This window comes from Mus musculus, chromosome 11 (genome assembly GCF_000001635.26).
Source record: "Mus musculus strain C57BL/6J chromosome 11, GRCm38.p6 C57BL/6J".
NCBI classification, from domain to species: Eukaryota; Metazoa; Chordata; class Mammalia; order Rodentia; family Muridae; genus Mus; species Mus musculus.
This window is the reverse complement of record NC_000077.6, coordinates 116,931,210-116,959,120: the sequence shown is the minus strand read 5'-3', so window position 1 is coordinate 116,959,120 and position 27,911 is coordinate 116,931,210. Positions and strand designations below refer to the sequence as shown.

Sequence of the window (27,911 nt, the reverse complement as noted above, 5' to 3'; positions counted from 1 at the left end):
TGCATGTGGTGGGACCCACAAAGCATGGGTCTCTATGTGAGAGGATCCCAATACCCCAACCCCAGCTCCAGACACTAGGAAGGGAGGAGGGCTTCACAAGGCTGTTTCTGCCTTGTACTGGGAAAGAGGCGAAGAGCTGGGACCAGAACAGCCTGATCTACCGCCTGGGGAAAGGCTGAGTAGGCCTGGTTAGTGACCCAGTATCCAATTGTAGGGCATGTGACACAGGGGTATGTCCCACCACGGTCCCCAGGCAGGAAGAATGGGTGGGGCCAGCCAGGGATGGAGGAGAGACTAACAGGCAAATCGAGCCCAAGCAAGTGAGGAGGGAGGGGAGAGCTGGAGAGTGACAAGGTCAATCACAGATAGCCACACCCTCTTGGGGAGGGGCACTGTGCAGAGAAATGATATGGAGTCCAAGCAGGCTCATCCCTTCCTTTTCCTGCTCATGTACTTATGTATTAGAAAAATATTCGAAGCACTCAGAGGATCCTAAAAGAAATAATAGAATGAGCTACTGAACACTGCACCTCCACTACCCACCTCCACTACCTCTGACCTCATATCGACCTCATTTCGCTTGATTATTTTGTCTTACAGGACAACATATTGTGAGTGTGGGGATAGGCTGCCAGAAGTGGTTTCTCTGTCCTCCTCACAGCTCCCAACCCTCCACCTTCTTCGACAAACCTTCTCCCACCTTGTCTCAAAATAGAGCAAAAGTCACTACAGGGGATGTTCAGTCCCTTGGTCCCAGCTCTGGTTTGTCTGCACAGACCACCCCTCAATACTGGGTTCCCTTTTTCTTCCTTCCTGTAAGTGCAGAGGCCTGGGCCTCTGCCTTGAGCTGTCCCCTAAGGTGACCGGCAGTCTTCAACAACACCCCCCCCCCCAGCCTTCTGTGGGCTCCTTCAGGACAGCATTAAGAAACAACCAAAGTTTCCCCAACTTGCAAGAGGGGACAGCACACCTGCTGATAGTGTCAGCCTGTGTCACCAGAAGACAGGAGGCCCAGCCTCAGTTCCCATGGCTACGATGGTGTTTGGAGAAGAGGTCTTAGCCGATGGAGTCGATGCTAACATGGGGTGTTGAGTAGAGCCCTGATCCAGAGTGACAACTGTGCCTAGTAAAGAGGGGGAGGCACACAGAGGCATGCTGAGGGAAGACCATGAGGAAGCCAAGGAATAGGTTACCCAGAAGCCGGAAACTCTGAGGCCCCCAGAGCAGGCCTAGACTCACCTCAAAGGACCTAAGTGCTGCTCAACTCTAACCTCAGGCTGCGGCCTCCAGAACCGTGGGTGATAATTTCCTATTATTCGAGGAATGCCCAATCTGTGGTGTTCTGATTAATCGTTCCATTCCCACCCTGGCACTGCCAACTTCCTCTTCAGTCCTTGTCAGAGCCAAGCTCTAGGAAGAGGCCACCCAGTCATAGTCACTACCACCCAACTATCTTCTCAGCCTAGTCTTTGTGCTCACAACTCAACCCAAATGTCTCTCATTCTGCAGTTGACAATGATACCCATGTCATCAAATTCCTTGTAGAACTGTCTGTCTCCTTCTTACCTGACTTCTATTTGATGTATGCGCTGAACAGCTTATTTTTAAAGAGTTATTTATTTATGTGTATGAGTACACTGTCACTCTATTCAGACACACCAGAAGAGGGTATTGGATGCCATTACAGATGGTTGTGTGCCATCATGTGGCTGCTGGAATTGAACTCGGGACCTCTGGAAGAGCAGTCTAAAATCATCTGAGAGGAGGCAGCCACAATTAAGAAAATGCCTCCATGCCAGGTGGTCGGGAGGTAGAGTTCGACCTCTGTGAGTTCGAGGCCAGCCTGGTCTACACAGTGAGTTCCAGGACAACCAGGGCTACACAGAGAAACTCTTTCTTGAAAAAAACAAAAATAAAACAACAACCAAAAAAAAAGAAAGAAAGAAAAGAAGAGAAGAGAAGAGACGAGAAAAGAAGAGAAGAGAAGAGAAGAGAAGAGAAGAGAAGAGAAGAGAAGAGAAGAGAAGAGAAGAGAAGAAGAGAAGAGAAAAAAGGCCCCATAAGACCAGGCTATAAGCAAGCCCGCAGAACATCTTCTTAATTAGTGATCAATGGGGAAGGCTCCTCCCACTGTGGGCAGTGCCATCCTTGGGCTGATGGCCGGGTTCTACGAAAAAACAGGCTGAGCAAGCCATGTGAACAAGCCAGTAAGCAACACCCCTCCACAGCCTCTGCATCTGCTCCTACCTCTAGGTTCCTGCTCCGTTTGAGTTCCTGCCCTGGCTTCCCTCAGTGATGGACAGGGATGCAGAAGTGTAAGTCAACCAAACTCTTTCCTCCATGAGTTGCTTTGGTCATGGTGTTTCATCACAGCAAAACAAACCCTAAGACAGTGTTTTCTTTTCCTGGATTGTTTTTTGACAGGTGTTCATACATAGCCTGGTATATATAGCCGAGGCTGGCCCTGAAATATTATCCTTCTGTCAAGCCACAAAGAAGTGGTTTTAGAGGCATGCATCCCTCATCTGGTTTCTTATTGGCTTTTGTGTATATGTGTGTGTGTGTGTATGTACATGTGGAGGCCAGAGGAGGATGTCAGGTGTCATGGTCTATCACTCTGCCTTATTCCCTTGAGACAAGAGTCTCTCAGTGAACCTGGAGTGAGGCTGGTGGCCATAAGGCCCAGTAGTCCTGCCTCTATCCTCCATAGCACTGGGGTTAAAGGCATGAGTATGGCCGTACCTGGCTTTTGAACATGGGTGCCATCTGGTGAGACAGCAAATGTGCTAACTCTGATTTCTTTTCCTTTCTTACCAAGTCACTAATGTCATTCTGGGGACCCACCTAACCCTGATTACATCCTTAAGACCCCCACCTCCAAATGCCACTCACATGACTATGGTGAGCAAGTCTCTTACACATAAAGTCTGAGGACATCCTCCATCTTAGTCCCATTTCTGTTTCTGTGATGAAGTACCCTGCCCTGCCCTGCCAAAAACAACTTAAAGGAGAAAGGGCTTAGTAGGCTTGCAATTCCAGGCAACAGTCAGGCCATGACTCTGGGGGAAGTCAAGGCAGGTACTTGAAGCCATCAGTCATCACATCACAGTCAAGAGCAGAGGGCAATGAATCCATGCACACATGCTGGTGCTCACCTTGCTTTCTGCACTCTTAGACAGTGCGAGACACACACACACACCCCTGGCCTAGGGAATGATGCCACCCACAGTGGACGTAATCAAGATTATCTCCCACATCCGGGTCCACAGGTTAACCTAATTTCGACAGTCCCTCATTGAGACTCCTTTCCCTGGTGATTCAAGATTGTGTCAAGATGACAAACCACAGCCCCCATCAGAGAATGGCAGTAGCTCCACCCAGTTACCATTGTCAACTGCCCAGCTCTAGTTCTATCTCCTGAGAAACAGCTGGGCCATGTCCCATTAGCTGAGAACAGTGTGAGACAGTCATAGCCAGATCTGCACAGATTCAAACCCCAGAACCTGTCACAGTTTAATAAGAAGTGCTACAGCTTAATAAGAAGTGTCCCTCACAGACTCTGGTCTGGAGGGTTGGTCCTTCGCTGGTGGTGCCATTTTGGGAGGTGGTAGAATGTTTAGGAGGCAGAGCCTGGTTGGGAGAAGGAGGTTTATTCCCTCCCTTCTGGCCATTACTTTATCCACGTGTGTGCGTTTTCACACATGTGTGGGTGCACGCACACATGTGTACACACACATGTGGAAGCCGGAAGTTGGTATCAGGTGTCTTCCTTCATTACTTTCCACTTTATTTCTTATTTTATTTTATTTTATTTTATTTTATTTTTTTTGAGACAGGGGTTCTCTGTGTAGCTCTGGCTAGCCTTGAACTCAGAGGTCTGCCTGCCTCCAGAGTGCTGAGATTAAAGGCATATGCCTCAAGGCCTAAGCTGGAGCTCATCAGCACAGCTAGACTTGTTAGCCAGCTTGTCCCAGGGATCAAGTCTCCACCTCAATTGCTCCCACTACCACGATGTTCTGCCTCACCTCATGCCCCATCCTTGGCTATGCACTGCCACGGTGTTCTCTGTGCCTGACCTCACGCTCAGATCAATGGCTCCAGAGGAGCTTGGACTGGATCCTTATATGGCATGAGCTAAAAATAAACCATCCCTCCTTTTAAAGTGTTACTCTGGAGTATTTGTCACGGGGAAAGAGAAGTCTGACTGCCTGTCACAGCCGGCCAAGACAAGCGCACAAGGCAAACAAGATATGGTTCCCGCTTCTGACATTCCTGGGGCAGGGGCCCTTGAGCAAACGTCCCTGGGTTGGAGTCTGATTCCCTGCCTGACTGCACACTGACAGCCATGGAGTTCTCCCTCCTCTGTTTCCTTGTTGAAGCTCACCCCTCTCGGGCTTCCATCATTTACCAGTTAAGACAACTAATTTTCTACTAAACCCAATTTCACTCATGGATGGAGGAAGAGCCCGTCGTTTCTCCTTATGCCATGTACTATTAACGCTTGAAATTATGCAAATAAAATTGGCGAGCGCTGCCAATTCTCCTCAGGCAGAAAAGGCAAGGCTTCCCTCTCTAACACCCACTGTGGAGACAGGCTTTTAGGAGGACAGCTCTGGATGCTCCAGGGGACGGGGGCCTTACATCTCCAATGCACACTCAGCGGGAGCGAGGTGTGGGTGTCTGACATCACCTCAATGCGCACTTCTCACGGGGCATTGTTCTCTCACACTACCTCCCTCATCCAGAAATGTCTTGATGCACCAGAGTCAAATGTGGATTCTGCACACTGCCCCAGACATCCCTCCAGTGAGCCAGTTAATTAAAACGCCAAAACGCGAGGAACAGAGAAAACCTGGCTCATCCATCCAGACTTCTTGTTAGTCAGCGGACGGACGAGACACCTGGCAGGAACATCTGTGAATTAGCTACAACCAGGGTACAAGCCATGTCTTTGCCCCGGCGCCTGCCCACACAGGGTCTGGATACAGCTGAGGGCGCTTTCAGAATGCAATGGCCCTCAATTCCCCATGCCCTGCTGCTGTTGCCGGGCTAACAGGTGACCATGCCTCCATTCCCATCCTCCCATGGTTTCTGTCCAGGCCTATCCAAGCTGAGGATACTGTTACAGATGGCCTTGTTCCCCGCCTTACAAGGTTCACATGTTGCATCTTGACTGCCTCCATCCCCCACCAGTTTCTCAGCATGTTTCTTTATTTGGAAACAGTATCTTTACAAAGGGGACAAAATGAAGGCAGTGGAGATAGCCCAGTGATTAAGAGCTCGGGCGTTCCTACAGAGAACCCATGTTCAATTCCCAGCATTGATTTGGAAGTTCACACCCATCTATAACTCCAGTTCCAGAGGGATCTGTGGCCTCCGAAGGCACCAGGCACACATGTGGTGCCCAGACATATGTGCAGGCAGATATAATACCCATATACATAAAGAAGTTCTCTTTAAAAAGAAATATGGGTCACCTGGGCCCTCCCTCGTGTGACTGTGACATGTTTCTCAACCTTATTGTGTGAGCCAGGATCAGTCCTAGTCTTGTTTCTGTTTGTTATGATAAAATATCCCGACAAAACACAGCTTACAGAGAAAGAGTTGATTTGCCTGCCATTCCAGTTTTACTCCATCCTTGTGGGGAGGTCCAGGCAGAAGCTTACAGCAGCTATGCACATAAATCAAGAGCAGAGGGAATGAGTGCACAAAGGCTTCCTTCTCTGCGAACTCTCTCTATTCCTAAACAGTCCGGGTCTCCTGGCCTAGGGGATGGTGCTGCTCACAGTGGGCTGGGGTCTTCTCACATTGATTAAAGTAATCAAGACAACCTCCTCCCACAGACGTGCCGAGCTTTTATAGACAAGTCCTCATGGAGATTCTTGTATCACGTAGATAATTACAACCAACCATCACAGGGTCTCTTATTCTGTAGCCAAAACTGGTCTCAAACTCACGGCAACTCTTCTCTTTCAGTTCTGGCTCCTGAGTGCTGGGGTTACAGGTGTGAACCACCATATCCAGCTAGGACCAAGTCCTTGTAATGGGAGAAGGGTGGATACTGACACACACGCAGGGAAGAGGCCCAGCAGATGGAGGCAGGGATCAGGCTGGTGTCTACGCGTGCTAAGGAGCACCCCCCATAACGGACCTTTCCCTAACGGCTCAGCCTGTAACAGCAAATCTCAGAATTCTGGCCTCCAGGGCCACGAGGAAGAGGCCCTTTTAAGCCCCCTAGCCATCACGCCTTTGTTGCCACAATTCGAGAGAAACCCAGTACATCCCCACTGTCATCTCCGTGAAAGGCCACAGCTCAGCATCCACCGGCTTTTACACCTGTCAATCTTACTGCAGTGGGGAAAAAGGGGGGTCTTTACATCCAAGAAAGTGTGAGATCACAAAACACACACACACACACACAGAGTGCAGGCCCACAAGCCTAGGGATGGCACCGCTCACAGTGGGCTTGGTCCCTCCCACATCAATTCCCAGTCAAGATCATTTCTTGCAGCCATAGTCACAGGCAGATCTAATCTTGGTAATCCCTCAGTGGCGGTTCCTTCTCAGGTCGCTACAGGTTGTATAAAGTTGGACAAAGTTAAGTAGCTCAGTGGGCTCCTCCTTTGTCCATATCTCCCACTCTGGACCTCACCCCTCTCTCACTCCCTCTGGCCCTGTCCTAGGTACACTGAGAACAGCCCTTTAGCACAAGCCAGGCAAAGCCAGCCCCATTCTATGGTTTCCCAGCCTCACAACCCCAAGGCTGCACTCAGGGAGGCCACTGAGAAAGGCCACAGCTCTGAGCATGACTGAGATTCACCCGGCCAGGGTGCCAAGTGTGGGGTCCTGTGCTGGTTGGTGTGTGGGAGGCAAGCAGGTGTCTGCTGCAGCAGGGGCTAGGGTCCTCACCCTGAACATAAACCCAGCATGGCTGGTGCTGTTAATCTCAGAGTGGGGCCGCCCCTGGGAAGGAAGGTTTGGTTTGTTTTTGTTTTGAATAAGATTTATGTATTTATTTATTTATTTGGTTTTTCGAGACAGGGTTTCTCTGTAGCCCTGGCTGTCCTGGAACTCACTTCGTAGACCAGGCTGGACTCGAAATCAGAAATCCGCCTGCCTCTGCCTCCCGAGTGCTGGGATTAAAGGCATGTGCCACCACACCCAGCTTAAGATTTATTTATTTTATGTATAGGAGTACTCTGCAGCTATCAAACACACCAGAAGAGGGCATCCAATTCCATTTCCAATGGCTGTGAGCCACCATGTGGTTGCTGGGGATTGAACTCAGGACCTCGGGAAGAGTAGTCAGTGCTCTTAACCTCTGAGCCATCTCTCCAGCCTTTGTTTTTGTTTTGACTGCTAGTTGTTTTCAATTGTATCTGGCAACAGGTTTTCAAAGCATCTCCCTGAGGAGACCTCATGAGGGACTGGGCTGTTTATACCCAGTCTGCCCAGTCAAAGCAAGAGTTCACACTCACATCCCTCAGGGGGCCAAGGCCAGGGCTTTCAGGCCCAGCCATGCCTACCAACTTCTTGAGCTTTAATTCTGAGAAGGGGTGACCTGGTGACCTCTCAGTGAGGCCTCTCCTGGGACTGAGAGCCACAGAGGCCTGCCAGGAATTGAAAGCTGGGGGGAAAGAAAGGACTGAGTCTCTGGTGAGGGGCTGGGAGGGTACATGTGTGAGTGTGTGTGTGTGTGTGTGTGTTGAACATGCATACGAGTGAGTATGCATTAGTATATAACATGTGTGTGCAGATGCTATATGGACATGTGTCCACATGTGTGTGAGTTAGGTGTGAACGTATTCATACCCATATAAGTGGGTATGTAGGGGTCTTCATGGAGTGGTACATATGTGCATGCGTGAGAATATTGTGCACTGTGTGTGAAAGAGCAATCATGTTTATGCATGTGAATGCTACATACACAATAAGTTCATGTGTGTAAATGTGGATGTCACATGCACAAGTGCAGATGATACTCGAGTATTCATGTGTGTCCCATGCATAAGTTCATGTATGTGTATGTATATAGGTATTATATAAGTTCATATATATGTATGTTACATGCATAAGTGTTTGTGTGTGTGTGTGTATGTGGGGGGGGTACACATATATGCATGCATGTGTTACATATGTAAGTTCGTGTTGTGTGTGCACAGACAAGTGTGTGTACGTAGCAATGGCTACAGGTGGGAGGTTTTCAATTGAGTCAGTTGTTACCGGTCCTTTCCATGCCCAGGAAGCCCACGGTCAGTCACTGCTCCGGCCATGGATGGGCAATGGCAGTGGGCACCAGCCTTAGGCTCAGCATCCCACTCCTGCAGTGGACAGGCTGCTGGACAGGGAAGGACTCGGGGTGAGGGCTGGGAGAGCCCTGGCATGGGCTAGAGCAGAGCCACCGAACCAAACACCGGCCCCCCCACACCCTGGCCCCCGGAAGGCCTGCAGGCTCTCGCTCCTCTCCAGCAGGACGGTCTACTAACTGTTCTGTGATGAGTGGATGGGAGAAACTCTCCCTCCCATAGCCTAGAATAAGCGTCTCTTGGCACCCTTGGGATTTGTCCTATTGCAACCTTGGGTGCCTGAATTTGCACCAGATTGCTGGTGCCATTTGACCTGAGATTCTGGCCCTGGGTCCATGGTCCTCCTTCTTTCTCCATGAACCATGTGACTTTTCTATAGGCCAGGGAAAGGTCGTTTCACTATCTGCAAAAGTTGGTTATAGTCCAAGCACCCTCATCAGTACGCCTCCTGGGCTCTCTGCCTGAGGAAGCAAAGTAGGCACGGGGCAGAGCAGGCAGATCTCAGCACTGAGGGGGCCCATGCAACTGAGCACACAGCACTGCCCACAGATGCCTGAGTAAGGGTATGTCATCTGCCTCCCTGCATCCAGGAGTCGCTCTGTGAGTCTGGTCCTGGCTCCTTTCAGTTCCCAGGTTCTTTGGTGTTTGGAGATATCGGGGTTACTTCTCAGGCAGCAGCAGCCACTTCCGGTGCTTCCTGTTGGTGCTGTAGCTATGCAGCACCACCCTGGTCCCCATCCTCTTCCTCCCCTTCTTGTCCCTGTCGCTTGCTCTAGAGACACCTTTTAACCTTGACTGTGCCCACAGAAGAGCATGACCATAAAGAATGACTCAGGCCACGGGATGATACTCTACAACGCTGGCTCATTTTAGTGCCCCTCCCAACAACACAGCCCCGCCCCCGCTTCCTCATTCCCCTGAGTCAATGAGACTGGCCCACGAGACAAAATTCAAAGTACAGGTTTCCTGGATGGCTGAGGGCAGGTATAGCTGGGCAGATGTCCTTGGTAATAGTCTCTATCTGAAGTGGATGGCCACAGCACAGTGGGTCATTTTGTTCCCATACCTCATAACTGCATTAGTACATATCTAGAAGCACATCTAAAAGATGTACCCTGGTATATATCCAACGCCACACAAGAAATATAACAAATAAAGTAAGAGAGAGCTTAGCTATGTCTGCATCTAACAGATGAGCGATAAAAACATTACCCCAATTAGACATTAGACAAGACACACACACACACAAACAACACCCACAAACACACAAACAACACCCACACACAAACAGCACACACACAAAACCACACATACACACACACACACACACACACACACACACATACACACACACACACACACACACACACACACTCCTATCTGCCAGTACTCCTCTGTCTGTCTACCTATCTGACTTTGTCTCTCTGTCGCTGTCTGTCTCTGATTCTATCTGTCTGTCTCCCTCTCTCACACACGTACGCGAGCACACACACACACACACACACACACACACTCACTCACTCCAGTTCCTTTGCATTCCACATGTTCTTACTCTCCAGACAACCCCTACCCCCATTCTCACACACAAACAATCTTTTAGACCCTCTTCACCACCACACACAGGGTGGGGGTGTGTCTATGTTCCACAGTTCCAGAAGGACCTGGACAAGCCCAGCACTGGCAGTCAGCATCACTGTCAACCCTAATGCCCTTGTAGAATGCCCAAGGAGTCCAGCTCCTAAAAACACCCCCTGAAGACTATGCCCATCCTACCAGGAAGACCCTCGGGGCAGGGACCTCATGTGGACATGGTGACTCCTCTCTCAAAACATTATGCATTAGCCTATGAGCACAGACCCAAACCCTAGTCTCTTGGCAAAGGCCAAGAGCCTGCAGACTGCTGCTATGCAAACACGCTTCCTCTGTGGATTCTAAATACAAACGTGTGTCTGCATGGAAGAGGAAGCGGGAAGCACATAAGCAAGTGGAGGAGGGAACGGGGAGTACCGGCATCTGACAGAGGGCCACCTCCAGGCTGTGGGCCCCAAAGGCAGAGCATCAGCCCGGTGGCCAGGCTGCCCTTCATCCCCTCCCTACCCCACCAGGATGTGAAGGCTCTCTGGCACTCACCTCTGCAGCTCCTTCAGGGAGACTGTGATCCGCAGGCTATGGCCCAGCACGTAGAGAGCAGCCAGGATGTCTGCCCACTGTACCATCTCTCCCAGAGGCCCGCCCTTCAGTACCCTTGGGCTGAACACGTCCCCAGACTCCTCTGTCAGGAAGCCAATGTGGACAAGGATCTGGGTGAGCAGGACAGAGGGGGCGGGGGGTCAGAGGAGAGCAGCAAGCAGCTCGTAGGTCTGTATACCCCAGCCCAGGATCACCCCACAGCATAGCACACAGGGGCTCCAGGCCAGGCCTGGTTGACTGCCTTTAGACCCTAGATGTTGGAGCCGTAGGTGTTGGTGGGTGTGCGACTGCCTCGTGGAGCTCACCTTGCAGATGAAAGAATGGACAGCAGTACACACAGACAAGACAGAGTTTTATGAATGACAAGGACTCCGACAGAAAGGAGGTGACAAGCATGCGGTTCTCTGTTACGTGAATAAAAGAATGGATGGACATATGGACAAACGGATGGACAGACAGATGGACAGTTGGGCCAACAATCCTTCCTCAGTCTGTTATTCCCGGACCCCTTTAACCTTTCTGCCTGACACGATGAAAATGTCCCAAGGACATAGGACCTCCAGGGGCTGATCATGCTGGCCCAGCCTGAGAAGGGGCCAGGGGCTCAACCCTGTCACCCTCATGTCCTGTGACTGAATCCAGTTAAAAGAAACTAATGTCACTGGTTCAAAGACATGCACCATGCCCAGCCAGAATTCCCTGTCTACCTGTGACCTCCTGAAACCCTGTGCCTGTTGGGAACCACAGGCTCATGGCTACTTAGAACTGTGTCTACTTGGAACTTCATGGCCACGCCCACCTGGTGCCTCATGCCCACCTGGAGATCCATTCCCACCTGGTGTCTCATGCCTACCTGGAAACCCATGCCCATCTGGAGCCCACTCTCCACCTGGAGGCCCACTCCCACCTGGAGGCCCACTCCCACCTGGAGGCCCACTCCCACCTGGAGACCCAATCCCACCTGGAGCCCACTCCCACCTGGAGGTCCACTCCCACCTGGAGACCCAATCCCACCTGGAGACCCACTCCCACCTGGAGGCCCACTTCCACCTGGAGGTCCACTCCCACCTGGAGACCCAATCCTACCTGGAGGCCCACTCCCACCTGGAGGCCCACTCCCACCTGGAGACCTACTCCCACCTGGAGGCCTATTTCCACCTGGAGTTCCACGCCCTCCTAGAGCCCCAGTGCAGTAAGCACATTGTCCAAGCACTCCCTGAAAGGATAACATACTTGCTTCTGGTCCCTCCGAATGTCCCCCAGCTTCTGTGCCAGGTACTTGGCAGCCTTGGTCCACTGTGCGGTGAACCGCCTGGTTCGCTTCTTCATGAAGATGAGGGACTCCTTCCCACTGCCCATCAGCTCCAGGAGGTGGGACAGGTTGCTTCGGAACACAGCCTAAGTTGGGACCACAGGCCAGCTCTCTCAGTCCCTGACCATCCATCCCATCACCGTCCCATCCCCGGCTTCCCATGACAGAAGCTGCCACCTACTGTAAGGTGGGTGCCTGCTTCAGCATCAGGGTGGGAGGCTCTGCTTGCACCTTCCAATACTCACTCTAGCCCTCCTCCCCAGTTAACCACCCACCCCTGAGTCCTCTGGGGACCCAATCAGCCCTGAATCACCAGGGGTGAGCTGCCTTTGAGTGGTGCTAAGGTCAGTGGTGCCTGGAACCTGTTAACTCTCTAAGTCCATGAATCTTCACCCATTACATCTACTCACAGAAGGACAAATACAGTGCCATGCACTCAGAAAGCCCTGGGTACATGACAGCTATTATTGCTGTTATTCTAACCCATTAAGGACTTCTCCGGGGACGTCTCTTGCCTCCCAAGCAAGTTCCCTGTACTGGATTCCACAGAAGATGATCTGGGGATCCTCAGCCTGCAGAGCTGGGAGCCCCATTCCATGGGGTCAGGTGGGGGGGGGGTGGGAGTGAGGCTCCCTCCCACTGTCCCTAAGGATATCCAATCTAGGCCTACCTGGACTCTGGGAAGGGACTTGGGGGCTGTCCGGGCAGCTGTCTGGTTCCTCCAGGGCAACGGGGGACAGAACCACTCAACCTCACTGAGGTAGATGAGGAAGGAGCACTCAGTGCCGTCTACTCCAAAGAAGGCGTAGCAGGGGTCAGAGGTCCAGCGGGCGCGCATCCACTGTGAAAAACATCAGGCCTGGGTAGGCAGCCAGGAACCCACACACCACCGCATGGACTCCCCTAGCCACAGGGTCCCCAAGATCTCGCCGTGAGGCCTGCCCCAACCTAAAGATGCAGCAGAACGCTAGAGACATACAACTGGGAGAGAGAGGCTGGGCCAAGGTCAGCCAGCCCTCGACAACTGAGGACCAGAAAAGGAGGTAAGTCAGCTTCCCTGGAGCCTCACAGAGGAGGGCCTCGGACCTGAGACTTGGCAGACGTAAAGAGGCCAAGCACCAACGACAAGGTCCAGGAAATTCAGCAGCCACAGCCCTTGTGCCCCCTGTCTCCTCATCTTAATTAGAGGCGGGGTCATAGGCATCCTTTATGGGGGCCAGGGCCAGGGAAGTTCTTTCCACAGGGGCTCCATGTGATCTCTAAGGAAGGGGTCTGCAGCCCCGTAGCCTATCCCTTAAAGGCTCATAGACAGCTCGAGAAGCTGTCTTTAAGGGTGTGAATCGGTTCTCTTCATGCACCGACATCATGCAGTCAAAAACACCCCTGGAGGTGATCAGGAGGGGTCCTTGGTCCAACAAGCCATGAGCTGGGCAGGGGGGACCAAGACTAGACTCATGCCATTTCTTGCCAAGATGTTAGAATGGGTCTCTAAGTGCACAAAGTTCCTAAAGGTGACAGGCTCAGAGGTCTTTGGGCTGATTATCATGGTAGGCCCAGTGGAGAAAGCATTTCTCTGAGGTTGGTCACCACTAGTTTGTGCTGGCTTAGGTACCTAGTTAACAGAGTCCAGCTGGGACAGAAATCCAGGGCTGAGCTAGAGTGGGCAGAGCCTGGAGGAGAAGCCTCCCACCTGTCTGATCTTCACCCTGCACCTTCCCCTCAGGGGGGGGGGTCCCCGAGGCCTCACCTCCACTTTCCCGGAACAGTCAGGGAACTTGGGGTCACTGGGTGCTTCACACTGGTCCCTCCGACCTTCAGACACTGCAAAAACAGAAGATGGCTTACTGAAACACCGGGGCCTGGAGGTAGCCAAAGAGAGAGGGCAAGGTGAAGAGGCCTGTGCTAGGACAGAGCAGTGGTCACCCTCCTGTTGCCCTCACCTGAGGTTTCTCCCACCCCACAGCCCTACTTCGCTTGCTCAGCCGCCTCCAGGCTCAGAGGAGCAAGCTCTTAAAACAGCTACAGAGTGGCCTACCAGATGGACACACCGCAAGCTCCCCACAAAATATACTCTTGTTTTCCTGAGAACGGCAGAGGGGCAGAAGCCTCTAGCTTTTCCCAAACCAAAAGGAACCACATCGGCCCACTCTGTCCTCCCCAACCTCCAGCAGGCCAGGGTGGGGTAGACCAGGTCCCCCTACTGAGAGCCTCAAGTAGGGCCCCCAAGAACTAGGCAAGCATTACCAGAGAAATGGGTCTTCTGGAGGCTCTGACCTATCCAGCAGGGCACTGGCCTCTGGGGACACAGGGCAATGTCCTGGCTGTGACGCACCCTTGCTATGCAGAATCAGGCTGTGGCGCAGGATCTGGTCCACCTTCACAGCGATGTCAGACACATTCTGGGCAATGGCCTGGATCCTTTCAATGAGGCTGGCCCCAGGGGTGAGCCTAGAGGGGAGGGGAGAGCCAGAGATAAGCCTTCCCATGGACAGTGAGCAGAGGCCACAGCGGAAACCAGGTGGGAGAGAAGCGGAGCTGGAGCTGCCTCTGCCCGACTCACACCTCGGACACAGCAGGAAAGCACACTTCTGGGCGAGTCTGCTGTGTTTACTGTGTCCTGACTCTGTCAGACACGGCACCTGGGACTGAAGCAGACAAAGAAACTTCTGTCTTCCTGCCAAGACCCTGAATAGATGAGCACAGGAACCCCCCCGGATGATAAAGGCCTTTTGCTAGGCACAGCCAGCTCATCTGAGTCTGTTCACACCAAGATAAGTTCACACCAAGATAAGTTCACACCAGCAACCTGGAGACCCGCCAGGGAACTAGCACTGGTTTGCTGAGAACCCATTCTTGTGTGTGTCTGTGTCTGTGTGTTTCCAGTGCATGTCTCTGTGTGTGAGTGTGTATGTATCTATGGGTGTGTATGTGGGGGGGTATGGTGTGTGTGTATGTGTGTGTCTGTGTATATGAGTGTATGTGTGTGTGTGTGTGTGTGTCTGTGTCTGTGACTCTGTGTTTCTGTGTATCTGTGTATATGTTTGTGTGTGTGAGTGTGTGTCTGTGTGTTTCTGTGTGTATTTGTGTGTGTCTGTGTCTGTGTGCTATGTCTGTGTGTGTCTGTGTGGTGTATTGTGTGTGTGTATGAGTATGTGTGACTATGTGTGTGAGTGTGTGACTGTAACTGTGTGTGTACATTTCTGTGTGTGTATATGTGACTGTATGTCTGTGTGTGTGCGTGTGTATGTGCGACTGTGTGTGTCTCTGTGTGTGTGTATATGTGATTGTGTGTGTCTCTGTGTCGGTGTGTGTGTGTGTGTGTGTATGTGTGTGTACATGTGTGACTGTGTATCTGTGTGTGTGTGTACATGTGTGACTGTGTATCTCTGTGGATGTGTGTTATCAGAGTGTGTGGTGTGTGGTGGGGGAGGAGGCGGGGCACAGTTGACTAGTATCTTCCTCTACTACTTTTCATATTATAGAGGAAGGGTTGCTTACTGGACCTGCTGCTTCCTGATTGGCTAGATGGGCTGAGCAGCAAGGACCCACTTGTCTCAGACTCCCCAGGGCTGGGATAATAGGCATGGGACAAATGCATTAAGCTTTTTACTCAAGTGCAAGAACAGCAAATGCTCTTAAGTGCTGAGCCATTTCTAGCACCTCCTCCCACCCCCCACTAACTTAAAGATTTATTTTAGGGGCTGCAGAGATGGCTCAGAGGTTAAGAGCTGACTGTTCTTCCAGAGGTCCCGAGTTCAATTCCCAACAACCACATGGTTGGCTCACAACCATCTGTGATGGGATCTCATGGCCTCTTCTGGTGTGTCTGAAGACAACTACAGTGTACTTATATACATAAAACAAACAAACAAACAAACAAATAAATAATCTTTTTAAAATATTGTTTGTTTGTTTGTTTGTTTGTTTGTTTGTTTTGCTGGTTGTGGTGGTGCACGCCTTTAATCCCAGCACCCAGAAGGCAGAGGCAGGAAGATCACTGTGAATTTAAGGGCAGCTTGCTCTACACAGTGAGTTCCAAGACAGCCAGAGCTTCAGAGTAAGGCCATGTTTCAAATAAATTAATAAGACAAACACGCACACGCACACGCGCGCGCGCACACACACACACACACACACACACACGCAGCTGCCTACGGATTCCCTGGAACTGGAGTTACGGATATTTGTGAGCCACCTAGATTGGGAGCAGGGATCTGAACGCTGGTCCTCATGACTGAGCAGCAAGGGCTCTACCACGGTGCCATCTCTTCGACTCCCTTCCGTTATTCTACCACAGTCTCATGTAGCCCATACTGGTCTCAAGCTTACTATGTGTGGAAGATGACCTTGAACTTCTGATCCTCCTGTGTTCCCCCCCCCCCCAAGTTCTCGAAGTGAGCACCACTGTGTCTGGTCCACGTGGTGCTGGGGATGGGACCCAGGGCTAAGCAGGCATTCTACCAGCTAAGCCACATCCACAGCCCACTTCCCTGGATCTTGAAAGAGCCCTGGACACGGACATTAAACCCTCTATTTTTCTCCATCAGTATGGGGCCGCTTTGATTTTAGGAGAATTTATTTCCTTGTTGATTACTGGCCAGTGCTCTGGGAATCGTGTTAGTTGTTAGATGAAGTATTTATCGCGTGGCACAAACTGCTATTGAGACAGCTCCTACTCTGCTGGCCTTATCTTCCTGTCAAGCACAGCCCCGGGGCCTTCTCCAGAAGCCACTTACTTTCAATACTTAAACTCCATTTGCTTTGATTCTCACCTAGCTTTCTGGCTTCACAGTTTTGCATGCGCACACACACACACACACACACACACACACACACACACACACACATACAGAGAGAGAGAGAGAGAGAGGAGACAGAGACAGAGACAGACAGACAGAGAGAAAGAGACATGCACACAAATACAGACATAAACATATGTACACACATACACAACCAGACATGTACACACATAAACACAGACACACACAAACACAAAGACACTGCTGCTTCTGCTGCGTAAGCTCTGCTTATTCCTGTTCAAGTACTTGGTCTGCACGGATACCTGTCATGGAAAGTGCACGCAAACCTCACCTCTCACAGGCTAGGTGAGCTGCCTGCCAGAGAAGTGGTAGCAAACTGCCATGTCAGGACCACCATCCCCTCTTCCCTTTACCTAATAAGGAGCACAGAGAGCGACGGAGAACTAAAAAGTTCCAAAGGCAGATTGTGCCGCCTTCCATACCAACCAGGGACAGGCAGACAGCATCTCTGTCAGACACTGCCACTTTCCCCTCCCAGGTTCTGGGCATGCACTACCATGCCTGGTTTATGTGTTGCTGGGGACTTAACCCAGGGCTGAAGTGACTGGAAGAGGTGGCCCAAGGCACAGCTGAGACTTGGGGAGCCCCAGTACGCAAGGCTGTGGTGCCTCCATGTCTACCAGGTCAATCTGCTGACACATAGGGCTGCCAAGACCATGCTGCCGGGCCTGGGGGTTCACAGGGCTGGAAAGGGCCAAGCAGCTACCACAGGGACCAGCCAGGCATTCTGGCAGTTGTGAAATGAGCCCAGCTCACTGCCACAAAGCCACCTTCGTGTAGGTATTTCTCCATCTGTCCTCTCAGAACCCCATCGTTCCCCATGCTGCAGTCTGAGCAGGATGCCTTTCATACAGAGACCAACCCTACCAGTATGGGCATGTGCCCAGAGACCCACGACTACAGTAGGCTGAGCAACATTTATATCTCCAAACTCACATTCTCCGATAACCTTGGGATGTGCCCTATTTGGAAATAGGGTCTTTGAGCTTGGGGAAGATGAGGCCTTGCTGGATTCCGGGTAATACTAAACCTAGTACCTGAGACCCTCTCACTTGTGGATGGGGAAGGTTAGGGACTCCGGGGCTGCCGTGAGCTGCCAGAGTCACCTTTGTCCTCCTATGCTGGAGTTGGACAGACTTTCTTGCCCTGTGGGTGCTCTATCTATCTAGATGTTAAATAGGTGTTGCTGCATGTGTCTCGGCAGAAGCCAAGGCACAATTGGGCACGAAAGTGCCGAGGTCAGCTCTGACCTGTTGTGCTAGGATCCACCCAGAACCCAGTAGGACAACCCATCAGCCCCAGAACTGGGAGGGAATAACTGTGAAATGTCCGTTATTTTCTGCCACCTGACTCATAGCTACCCTATAACGCCAGTCATCAGCCAACGACTGGCTGAACAAAGAAAGCTGCTTTCGCTCCTTCATAGGGCAGGCTCTGGTGGTTGAGAAGTTCTCAGGCTCCGGCGGTGGGAAGTTCTCTTTCCAACTGACTCCTCTGGGTGGCTCTCAGGGTAGCCTGGGATGGTTGGGTTACACAACTCAGGAGTTAGAGGCAAAGTTCCTTCAAGGGTTTAAGCTGAGGCAGAATGGCAACACTCCAGTATAGAGTGGGTGCTTACTAAGGATTGAACCTGTGGCCTCACACAAGCTAGGCAGGTACTCTACCACTGTACCAACCTCTCCCGGTCCCTCTCAACCTGCTTTTTCTCCCTGTTGTGGTCGGGCCTGGTGCTGTTTGTATTTTGATGCTAATTCCACTCTCCTGGGAGAGCTTGCAGACAAGGAGTGAGTCACATACTCAGGTGACTTCTGGTCCTTCATTAAGGAGCCCAATGATTGGCTCCTTAATGAATAAAGGAGCCAATCATTGGGCGAGTAGGAGGGACTTTTGGGTGGAAAAGAGCAGGGGGTGGGGGGTGTCTCCCGGTTCCAAGGGCAGATCCATCAGGATTTGCCACCAGAGGATTTAGACTTAATAAGGCTTAAAAGTTAGGATTTTAGTTGTTGCGCCCAGCCATTGAGTTACCATTGTTTCTGAACTAAGTTTGTGTTGTGTTTTCCTTCATGCAGAGGGCTCATCTGGGTTCAAGAGAGCTTTCTCTTGCACGGCGGCAAAGAGTGGGTTTGCCTGATGTGCACCACAAAGGCTTGGGGGGTTTTGAAGTTTTGGGGCTGGCGTGGTAGTGACCCGCCAGAGGGAACCTAGCGAGCTGGGTGGAGACGTTTTCAGGAGCTCCAGGCCTGAGAGTCTCCACTGGATAAGAACAAGCCGCCCAGACGGGGGGCGGGGGGGGGGGGGCGCTGAGAGTTGTCGGCACAAGCTCGGGAATGCGCCGGCTCTTTTTAATATTTCCCGCAACACCTCCCTACTTAAGCAGACACCCCATCCCTTACAGGAATTAGTGAAGGCTCAGCCACTGAGAAAAACCACTGAACTTTTTGGGGGGATTCAGCAACTCTTGTACAATAAGCGTTTTGGGTTTTGTTTTTGTTTTTTTTGTTTGTTTGTTTTTTTTTTTGTTTTTTGGTTTTTTTTTTTTTTTTGCATAAAACATATCGCCAGCAAGGGCTTTAAATAGTGCCGTGGCGTTGGCCGGACTTAACAAGCCCCAGTCATTCCAAACAGAGTCCCTTGGCATGACTATTATTAAGCTGGACGTAACGTCACACAGCACTTTCTATTTTCAAATAATAGACAATTAGGCGCCTCACGCTGAGACACTTTTCCACAAATGGCTGCGAAGCCGGATCTGAGGCCTCTGAGCCCAGATTTGTGACTCGGGAAATACCTGGGTTGAAGAGAAAAGAGGGGGCCGGAGTGCAATCGGTAGAGGGCTCGCCTCCTGTGCACAAATCCTGGGTTTGATCCCCACATAAACTGGGCACAGGGGCGTGCTGGAACCCTAACACTTAGGAGTTGGAGGCAGGAGGATCGAAGTCCTAAGTCATCTCAGCTATATAGATAGTTGAAGGCTGGGATAAATGGGACAGAGGTGGACAGACAGGCAGTCAGACAGACAGACAGAACTTCTCATCCCTGGAAGGAGGAGGTGCCACAAAGTACTACGTCACTCAGCAGAGGCCACACTCAGTAAAGCCAGGACTGAAGGAAAGGCCAGCTGGTACAGGTTTGAAACCCTAGAGGTACAACCACCCTCAATGCAAGCTGCAAAAGCCAAAACTGTTCTAAAGAGTTTCCTTGGAAACAAGTCCACTGTCCCCACAGGGCCATCAGCAGGACTTCCCCCAGCTGAAGCATGGCCCTCAGCCCTTTGATCCTGATAGTAGTAGATTTCCTTTCCTTCTCTCTCCCTCTTGAGGTGTTTGTATGGAAAGAGAACCAGCTGTGAACCACAACCAGCCTGGACTGGGGGGCGGGGAGGTAGGGGAGATGGGAGGGGAGGGGCAGCTCCTGCAGAGCAGCACAGGCAGTTTGAGAGGCAGCAGACACCCAGGTGGAAATCCACAGCGCAGGGGCCGTTCTCAGCACCCGCTCAGCCTGGCCTAGAGTCATGGGCCCCTTTTCAAACCCTTCTCCAACAAACGTAGCAGTTACTCCATTACCCTGGCTCTCCTGTACAGGCAAAGCGGGCCGGCTCAGTCCCTTCAGCTCTGTGACCAGGAGCAGCCCTAGCTCTATTTGAGCCCCTGTCCCTCCTCTGTAGCTTGGACATTGTCAGGCTGTTGGTGAAGAGGGAGGTCTGCCAGCATTCTGGGAGGGTGACCTGCCCATGGACACCCATCATGCTACTGTGACTCAGGGCCGTGCTACTGTGGTCCCGAATGGAAATGGCTCCGGACACACCAAGACTGATCAGTACGCACAAACTTGTTTCGGTGCCCTGTGGGCACTGTGACCTCAAGAGGCTGCTCAGGGCCCGAAGTCCTAGGACAGGCTCGCCTAAACCTGCCAGCTGACCCTTTATTGTATAACTTGGACTGGGAAATGTCCCACGGCTGATAAAGGGACGTCCCTGCGTTCACACATCAGTCTAGGGATGAGGGAGGTCAAGAGTATGGTGCCCTGTGCCAGCCCTGGCTGCTTCCCTCCGCATCTACCAGATACATGGAGGCTAAGGATGGCTACACCTTCCTTCGTCTGGTCCTGCATGCCAGTCCCTACACCAACCAACCAGGCCTCATTCAGAAGGTAGAGAAAGCTGGCACTGGCTGACACCAGCATCCCTGAGTGCCAAGCTCATACTGAGACCTGCTCTAGGGTACCCCGGCAGATACCCCAGGTGCTCTGGAGAACCCCAGTCCAGGGTGTATACTGTTATCTACAGCTCCTAGACCCAAGCAGGGAATTCTGACATCTGCAGTCACCAGACCACCCTCAACTCCTTCCAGGCCTGTCCCCAACAAGGCCCCCAAAGGTACACATGGCCCCACAAGGTCATCATCAATTCCAGGCCAGTCCCCTTACCCCAGAGGTGGTACACTAGGCCGCCTGGAGAAGGAGGTTTAATTCCGAGTTGCTCTGAGATTTACGAGGGTTATATTCAATTAACAGGAGCATCGATTTCTCTGCAGCTGGCCAGCAAGCTCACTGGGAATAATTGTATTATGAAACAAAGTGCTTTCAAAACACAGAAGAAACCTACATATCTTGGTGCCTGCAGAATCATACAGCGATACACACACACATACAAACACACACCGTGGGAAACAGATGCTCTGCGTCTCCCTGTGTCTCATACACAGTATGGGACATGAGACGCCCCTTGTAGTGTGACCTTTCTTCCTCTTGTTTCTACCCACCCCAGCCTCAGCTCCTTGTCACCCAACCCAGCCTCAGTCCCTGTCACCCACCCCAGACTCGGCCCCTGTGGAGGTGAGTCTAGACGTTGCAAACAGATGGTGTGAGATTGACCGGTCCCTTTCTCAGTGGGAAGAGGAAGGGCAATTCACCCCAAAGCCTAAAATAAGCTCGTCAGCTTGACAGGCTCTAGAGTCACCTAGGAGACAAGCTTGTAGGCACGTCTCCTACATAGAGGGAGTTTTGAAACTGGGTCAACTGAGGTGGAAGACCCACCCAGCCCATCGCATGGCCCGGGGTCCTCACTGAATAAAAAACCGAGAAAGCACGCTGAACACCAGCAATCCTCTCTGCTTCCTGATTGGATTCAACTCGGCTGGCAGCCTTACCCTCCCGAGGCCACGCCTTCTCCTGAGGCCACGCCTTCTCCTCAGTACTGGACAGTACCTGCAAGCCACAATAAGCCCACCCGCCCTCTCTACCTACCTTCCTTCCTTCCTTCCTTCCTTCCTTCCTTCCTTCCCTCCCTCCCTCCCTCCCTCCCTCCCTCCCTCCCTCCCTCCCTCCCTCCCTCCCTTCCTTCCTTGAGTTGCTTTTGTTGGGTATGTTGCCGCAGCCGTGAGAAACGTAACTAGCACACTGGGTGAGTGTTGGCCACTCTTAGGCTCTACTCTGCAGACCTCCTGCCTCAGCACAGACTAGAAGATACAGCAGGAAGAACCCAGAGCCGCCTGGGTTTCCTGGCCCAACCCCCCTCTGCTGCCCGCTGGCCCCAGGGCCCTGGTCACCTGGCCCTTCTCTAGCTTTGGTCCCTTGCAGGTTACCTTGAACTTGGCCTGTCCTCACCCTGACCCACTGAGATGGTTCCTCCGGTGGTCTAGCTGGTCGGTGACATCACCATATCTTGTAGTCCCTCCTTGCCAGCCTGGCCCCTCTCCAGCCCTAAAGAAGATCAGCTTTGGGTGGTTTACCAAAATGTCTTCCTGTCGGCGAGCCTTGTGTCAAACCCAGAGCCTCGGCCAGCCCGGGATCTGAGAAGAATGGAACCCATATTGTAAAGTTGAGATTAATATCATCCTAAGAGGGAAACATGCCCACCTCACACTCACAGACACACCCAGGAGGCTGACCTCCCTGGGGCTGCAGTTCCCGAACCCAACCCCCACATAGCCACCAACGCAGTTGGAAAAAAAAAAGGCTTTATTTCCCTCCCCAACAAGAATGTGGCTGTGACTTCTTCCTGCACTTTAAGCAGAATTCTCCACACTTATGTTATGGCTCTATTTATAACCACAGCTCCCCACTCTAACACTCACATCCTCGCATTGAGGGCTGGGCACAGAGGCACACACCTGTAATCGCCACATGTCAAGCAGCCCCTCCCTACATGGTCATCTCAGGTGCACAGCTGGCTCAGGCTCAGGTACCACACCTCACAGCCCTGGGCCAGGCCAGGCCAGGCCAGGCCAGGCCAGGCATGGAGCTGCTGTCTGTAATTACCCCCCACCCAGTCCCTCACTGCTTCTTGGGTACCCTTCCCCCTACTCTGGAGTCCCCAGCCCAGACTCCACAGACCCAGGGAACAGTCAAGAGACAGATGTACTTGCGGCCAGCCGCCAACTTCAGAGCTGTCGCCCGCCACCGCTGAAGCCTGATGGGAAATTCAAAGATCATAGCTATTTGGCTGTAGGATGCAGATTACAGTGGCGTTTGCCTCAAAGCTGCCTTCCTAATTATGTTTTCCTAGGCTAAAATAGCAAATTCGCTTTCCCCAAGGACACACCAGCCACGGAGGAAAGCAAGACGCTAAGAAGCTTCCAGAAGGGCAGGAGGAGGACAGCCCCAGGTAACTCTGAAGCGAGGATCCAAGGGCAGGTGGCAAAAATGGCTAGCAGGGGTGGGAGGGCTTCCTCGGGGTGCCCTCTGTAGCTCTGCCTGGTCAATCATGGTTAACCCCAGGTGGCTGGGGTGGGAAGGGGCTAGTGGATGTGACCGCAAACTCCCACGAGCCCTGGCGCACCCCCATCTCTCTCCCTGGGTCCTGAAGCCACGGTGTCCCTGCAATTTATAGCTCTGCTTGTGGAGTTTGATGGGCTCCGCTGGTCATGATGGATGGCTGCTATTTCCCAGAGACAGAGCTCGGAGGTGGCTCATGCTCCCCCACCCGTGGGGCTCCCTCCTTCCCCGGGAGCAGATGAAGGGCAAGGAGTGGAGGGAGGGAGGGATGGGGGGGAGGGAGGGAGGGAGGGGTAGGCCAGCTCTGAAAGAAGCCAGTCAGTGAATGTGCAATCTGCTGCCCTGGACCATTGACCGTGCAGCTCATTGAGCAGGGGCCATGGGGGTGGCATCTGTCCCCTGAAAAACACACCTGTGGCCTGTGGTGGTTCCTGGGCCTAGACAGAAGATGGAGCTGAGCCACAAGGCAGGGACAGGGGCCTGAGGGGACACAAAAAGTGATGAAGTCCACCCAGAAGAGAAAACTGCCTCATGTTGCGGAGCCCAAGGAAACCAGGCACCTTAGTCCCCTTGCCTTCTTCCCAGCAGTCTCTCTGCTTCTGCCCTTGCCAAAGAATAATTCATGTTTTACACAGCAGTCAGAGATATATTTTTAAATAAATCCATTCAACCCTGCATCTCAGCGCGCACACACACACACACACACACACACACACACACACACACAAAACTAAATTTAAATTTGAAAATCCAGGCTGGTGAGACGGCTCAGTAGGCAAAGATGCCTGCCCCCAGCCCTGACAGCCTGAGTTCGATCCCTGGACCTGGTGGAAGGAGAAAACTGATCCCACAAGCTGTTCTCTGATCTTCACACATGCCATGGCACCTGTGTGTACACACACACACACACACACACACACACACACACACAATTAAATCCAGTGAAGCCTGGTGGAGCATTCCCATAATCTCCACACTCAGAGGTGGAGACAGAAGGCTCAGAAGTTCCTCCGGTACGTATCTAATTTAAGGCTATCCTGGACTACATAAGACCCTGTCCCAAAACACCCAAACTACGGGCTGGGGAGGTGGCTCAGCGGAGAAAGCATTTACATCACAACCATGGGCCCAGAGTCGGGTCCCCAGAACCTATGTAGAGCCCAGGCAGGTGTGGCCACCGCCTGTAATGACAGCACAGGGGGGGCAGAAACAGGTCCCCAAGGCAAGCTGGCTAGACAGACTAGTGGAGTTGGTAAGCTCGAGGTTCAGAGAGGCCCCACCTCAACAGAGAAAGCAGAAAGCAATCAAGAGAGGCACCCCGGGTCCTCCAAATGCTGGAAAATACTCATACACCCTCATACATGTGTGCACCCTAACACATGCAAACACACATGTGCATACACAGTACACACACACACAATCAAACATCAAAGCAACATGCATAAATATGTAAATAAATAAACAAGTAACTGAGCAGCTACTCGTGGCCCTGAGAAAAGTGTCTGTAGCAGGCACAGCCCACGTGACCTGCTCCTGTTGGCCATTTCCTCACTCACCACTCTCTGTCATATCAGCCTCCATATTGCCTCTCTGCCTCAACATACCAACCCCAGGGCCTTTGCACTTACAACTCTCCATACCTCTGCCCCCTACTCCTGGCTTCATGTGGGTGGTTCCCTCATCAATTGTGTGAATCCTTTGGAGTCTGTGCCAGTGTCCAAGATGACCTCATGCACTCCCTCTTACGGGATATTGCTGGCCACCCCACACAGGGCTTTATGTAGTTCATTACTTCTGCTCTTGGTAACCCCAATACCCAGCTCCCTCCTTTATTCTGTTTGATGCTAAATCCGAAGTGGCATTAGCTCTAAGTAGAGAACCAGTACCAAGGAGGCAGAGCTTGCTGTAGTGGGGGAGAGGGAAGGGCCCCCTCAGTGAATAACTCCGTGGCAGGCACTGCACAGGATGCCCGCCTGAAGCCCTGGTCCCAGCACAGTAATGTCAGTATGGACATTCTCTGAACTGGAGCCCAGGGGTCAGGGAGTCGGTTGGGTAGTACAGTGCTTACCCAGCATGCACAAAGCACTGGTCTGTCCCCAGCACCATAGCAACCAGGTGTAGTGGTGCATGCCTATCATCCCATCACTCAGGGAGTAGAGGGAGAAGGATCTTAGAAGTTCAGGGTCATCCTTGGCTATAGAGTGAGTTTGAGGCTAGCCTGGGCTACATAAGACCATGTCTTGAAAAAAAAGGAAGGAAGGAAGGAAGGAAGGAAGGAAGGAAGGAAGGAAGAAAGAAAGAAAGAAAGAAAGAAAGAAAGAAAGAAAGAAAGAAAGAAAGAAAGAAAGAAAAAGATGAGAAAGGAAAAGGAGAAACCTCAAAGCAGAGTACAACCTAACAAAGGGTTTTCTTTCCTGGTTTGTAAATTCTCAAGTCGGGAAAAGTCCCACAGACGATGAAGGTGACTCAGTGGATAAGAGTACTTGCTTCCAAGCCAACGGCTGGAGCTGGATCCCCAAGACCCACACGATGGAAAGGAGAGACCTGACTCCTCCAAGTTGCCCTCTGACCTCCACACGTGTGCCATGGCATGCACTCGTGCACACGCACAAGAAAACAAGTAAAATGTTCAGCCCCAGTGATGGAACAAACAAACCTAGGCCTCACATGGCTGCCGACATGGCTGGCTGTCGACAGGAGCATCGTGGGTCTGAAGGCGAGCCGAGGGCCAGGCCTAGTGATCCCAGCGGGACAATTTTTGCTGCTCCTGAGCAACTGTTCCTCAGTTCCCCCCTCTGCAGAGATGAATACACCCTGTAGAGTGGGTGTGGGGTGATGTGTGACTGACCCCATGAGAAGGATATGAGATATTCAGTGTTGTATGGTTAAGTGCCCCTGATATGTGGCCGAAGACCTCCACCTGGGCACCCAGGGCATTTGCTCAACTGGCCAGGCCAGTTTGGGGGTGACCCATGACCAGCAATCCAGAACAGGCAAGTCAGAGGGTAGGGAGCCCCATACCAACCCAAAGAAGCACACTGTGTCCCACTTCACTCATGGGGGGGTCCCACTAACAACTCCCCACTTAGTAAACAGAAGCAGGAAGATTTTAAGTTCAAAGCCATCTGGGCCATCTAGGCCAGGCAGCACATCAGCACATAGGCACAGGCATATGCACACACACGAACAGTCACAGACACACACATGCACAGATACACACAAACATACACACACACACAGGCACTCACACATGTACACATGTGCATGCACATAAGCATACATGTGCACACACATGTACACACACACACACACACAGAAGGGTGAGGGCAGGTATGCACACTATGCCTTTATAATGAGAACGATAAGTGTGTATAAAAGAACCTAGACTGGAGAAAACTTAGCACTAGGTGTGAACTGCTTGTCTCCAGGGAGAAACAGTTAGAGGGCCCTTCAGTTTTCACCTGAGGTACTTTATTTAATGAGGACAAAAGACAGTCTAAGAGGAGACAAAATGTTAATGGTTGTTGAGCCTGGGAGGGAGAAGCCCACATCCTGGATGTATTTCTACACCTTTTTATGCGGGTGAGGTTGGGTGGGGAGGTGGGGGTCAGAGGTGAAGGTAGGGGAATGAGAGAGCACAGATGCCAGCATGCTATGTAGAGCCAGAAGACCTGGTCTGTCCCTCTCCCTCTCTGTCTTGTTCCCTGGAGACAGGGTCTCTCACAGAATCCAGAGCGAGGCTGGACTCCCTGTGATCTTCTGCTTCTGCCTCCCAGCAGTACACTGTACCAGGTTTAGTTGGGTGCTGGGATTTGAACTCAGGCCCTCTTGCTTGAACAGCAAGTGTTTTTACACACTGAGCCGTCTCCCCAGCCCTGTTTTTTTGCAATCATAACTTTTTTTCTAGTTTCCCAGAGAGGGGAGCTCTAAAGGTGCATCTGAGGCTACGCTCGACCCCAGCACCCCAGGGGCACTGCTAGCTCTGTGCCCTCCCCCGCCTCTCCTCACCTGTCTGCGGCTAAGTGCGCCACACTGGCAGTCCGGTGCAGCTCGCTGCTATTCTCCAGCCTGGCCAGCATATCCATGCGCTTCACCATCAGCTCCAGCAGGTCGCTCATCTTGCGAAGGGCACCACGTGACTCTGGGCTGCCTGGCACTGTGGGCACAGTTGTGAGCATTTGTCAGAGGCAGTCATACTCCCAGCCCCACCTCCATCTTCCCAGGCTGCCTCACAGGAGGGGTAGGCAGAGTGTCTCTCCTGCCCATTCACCCTGCAGGACAGGACCCCTTTCCATTGCCAATGGAAGAGACCAATCCGTTGAGCTAACCTGTTCCTTCCCTGCTGGGTGACCTGAGGGGCTTTTGCGATCTCTCTGGCTTCTGATTTGTAGACTGTGCAAGGAAACTCTAGGTGTAACCTCTAGGGTGTCCTGAGCATCAAGGGTCTGTGAGGACTGGGAAGGCCCCAGTGGAAGAAGGAGAAGCAGAGAAACCTCATGCCTTGCGTGAGCCAGGAACACCCAGTCAGGTTTCCATAGGTATGGCTTTGTCCTCTGATAGGGGCTCTCC

General features: G+C 52.0%; 1 protein-coding gene and 1 long non-coding RNA gene across 5 annotated transcripts in view; both read right to left on the bottom strand.

Annotated features, from left to right (window-relative positions):
* Positions 1-27,911, bottom strand: part of Mgat5b (mannoside acetylglucosaminyltransferase 5, isoenzyme B) — a 68,092-nt gene that overhangs the window by 27,824 nt on the left and 12,357 nt on the right. For all 4 annotated transcript variants that reach the window (XR_388471.3, XR_001780011.1, XM_006533417.4 and 1 more), the window contains exons 3-8: positions 27,351-27,498; positions 14,141-14,256; positions 13,556-13,629; positions 12,479-12,649; positions 11,730-11,894; positions 10,437-10,606 (exon numbers count right to left, since the gene is read on the bottom strand). Coding sequence is in view for 2 of the 4 variants with exons in the window: in XM_006533417.4 (XP_006533480.1) it covers positions 10,437-10,606; positions 11,730-11,894; positions 12,479-12,649; positions 13,556-13,629; positions 14,141-14,256; positions 27,351-27,498 (844 nt within the window). In the remaining 2 variants the exon portion in view is untranslated. The remainder of the gene's footprint in view (positions 1-10,436; positions 10,607-11,729; positions 11,895-12,478; positions 12,650-13,555; positions 13,630-14,140; positions 14,257-27,350; positions 27,499-27,911) is intronic.
* On the bottom strand, positions 22,569-27,344 carry Gm33829. The gene is made up of 2 exons (XR_389169.3): positions 23,755-27,344; positions 22,569-23,037 (listed from the first exon to the last, which is right to left on the bottom strand). It is a non-coding gene; the product is annotated as a predicted gene, 33829 (long non-coding RNA).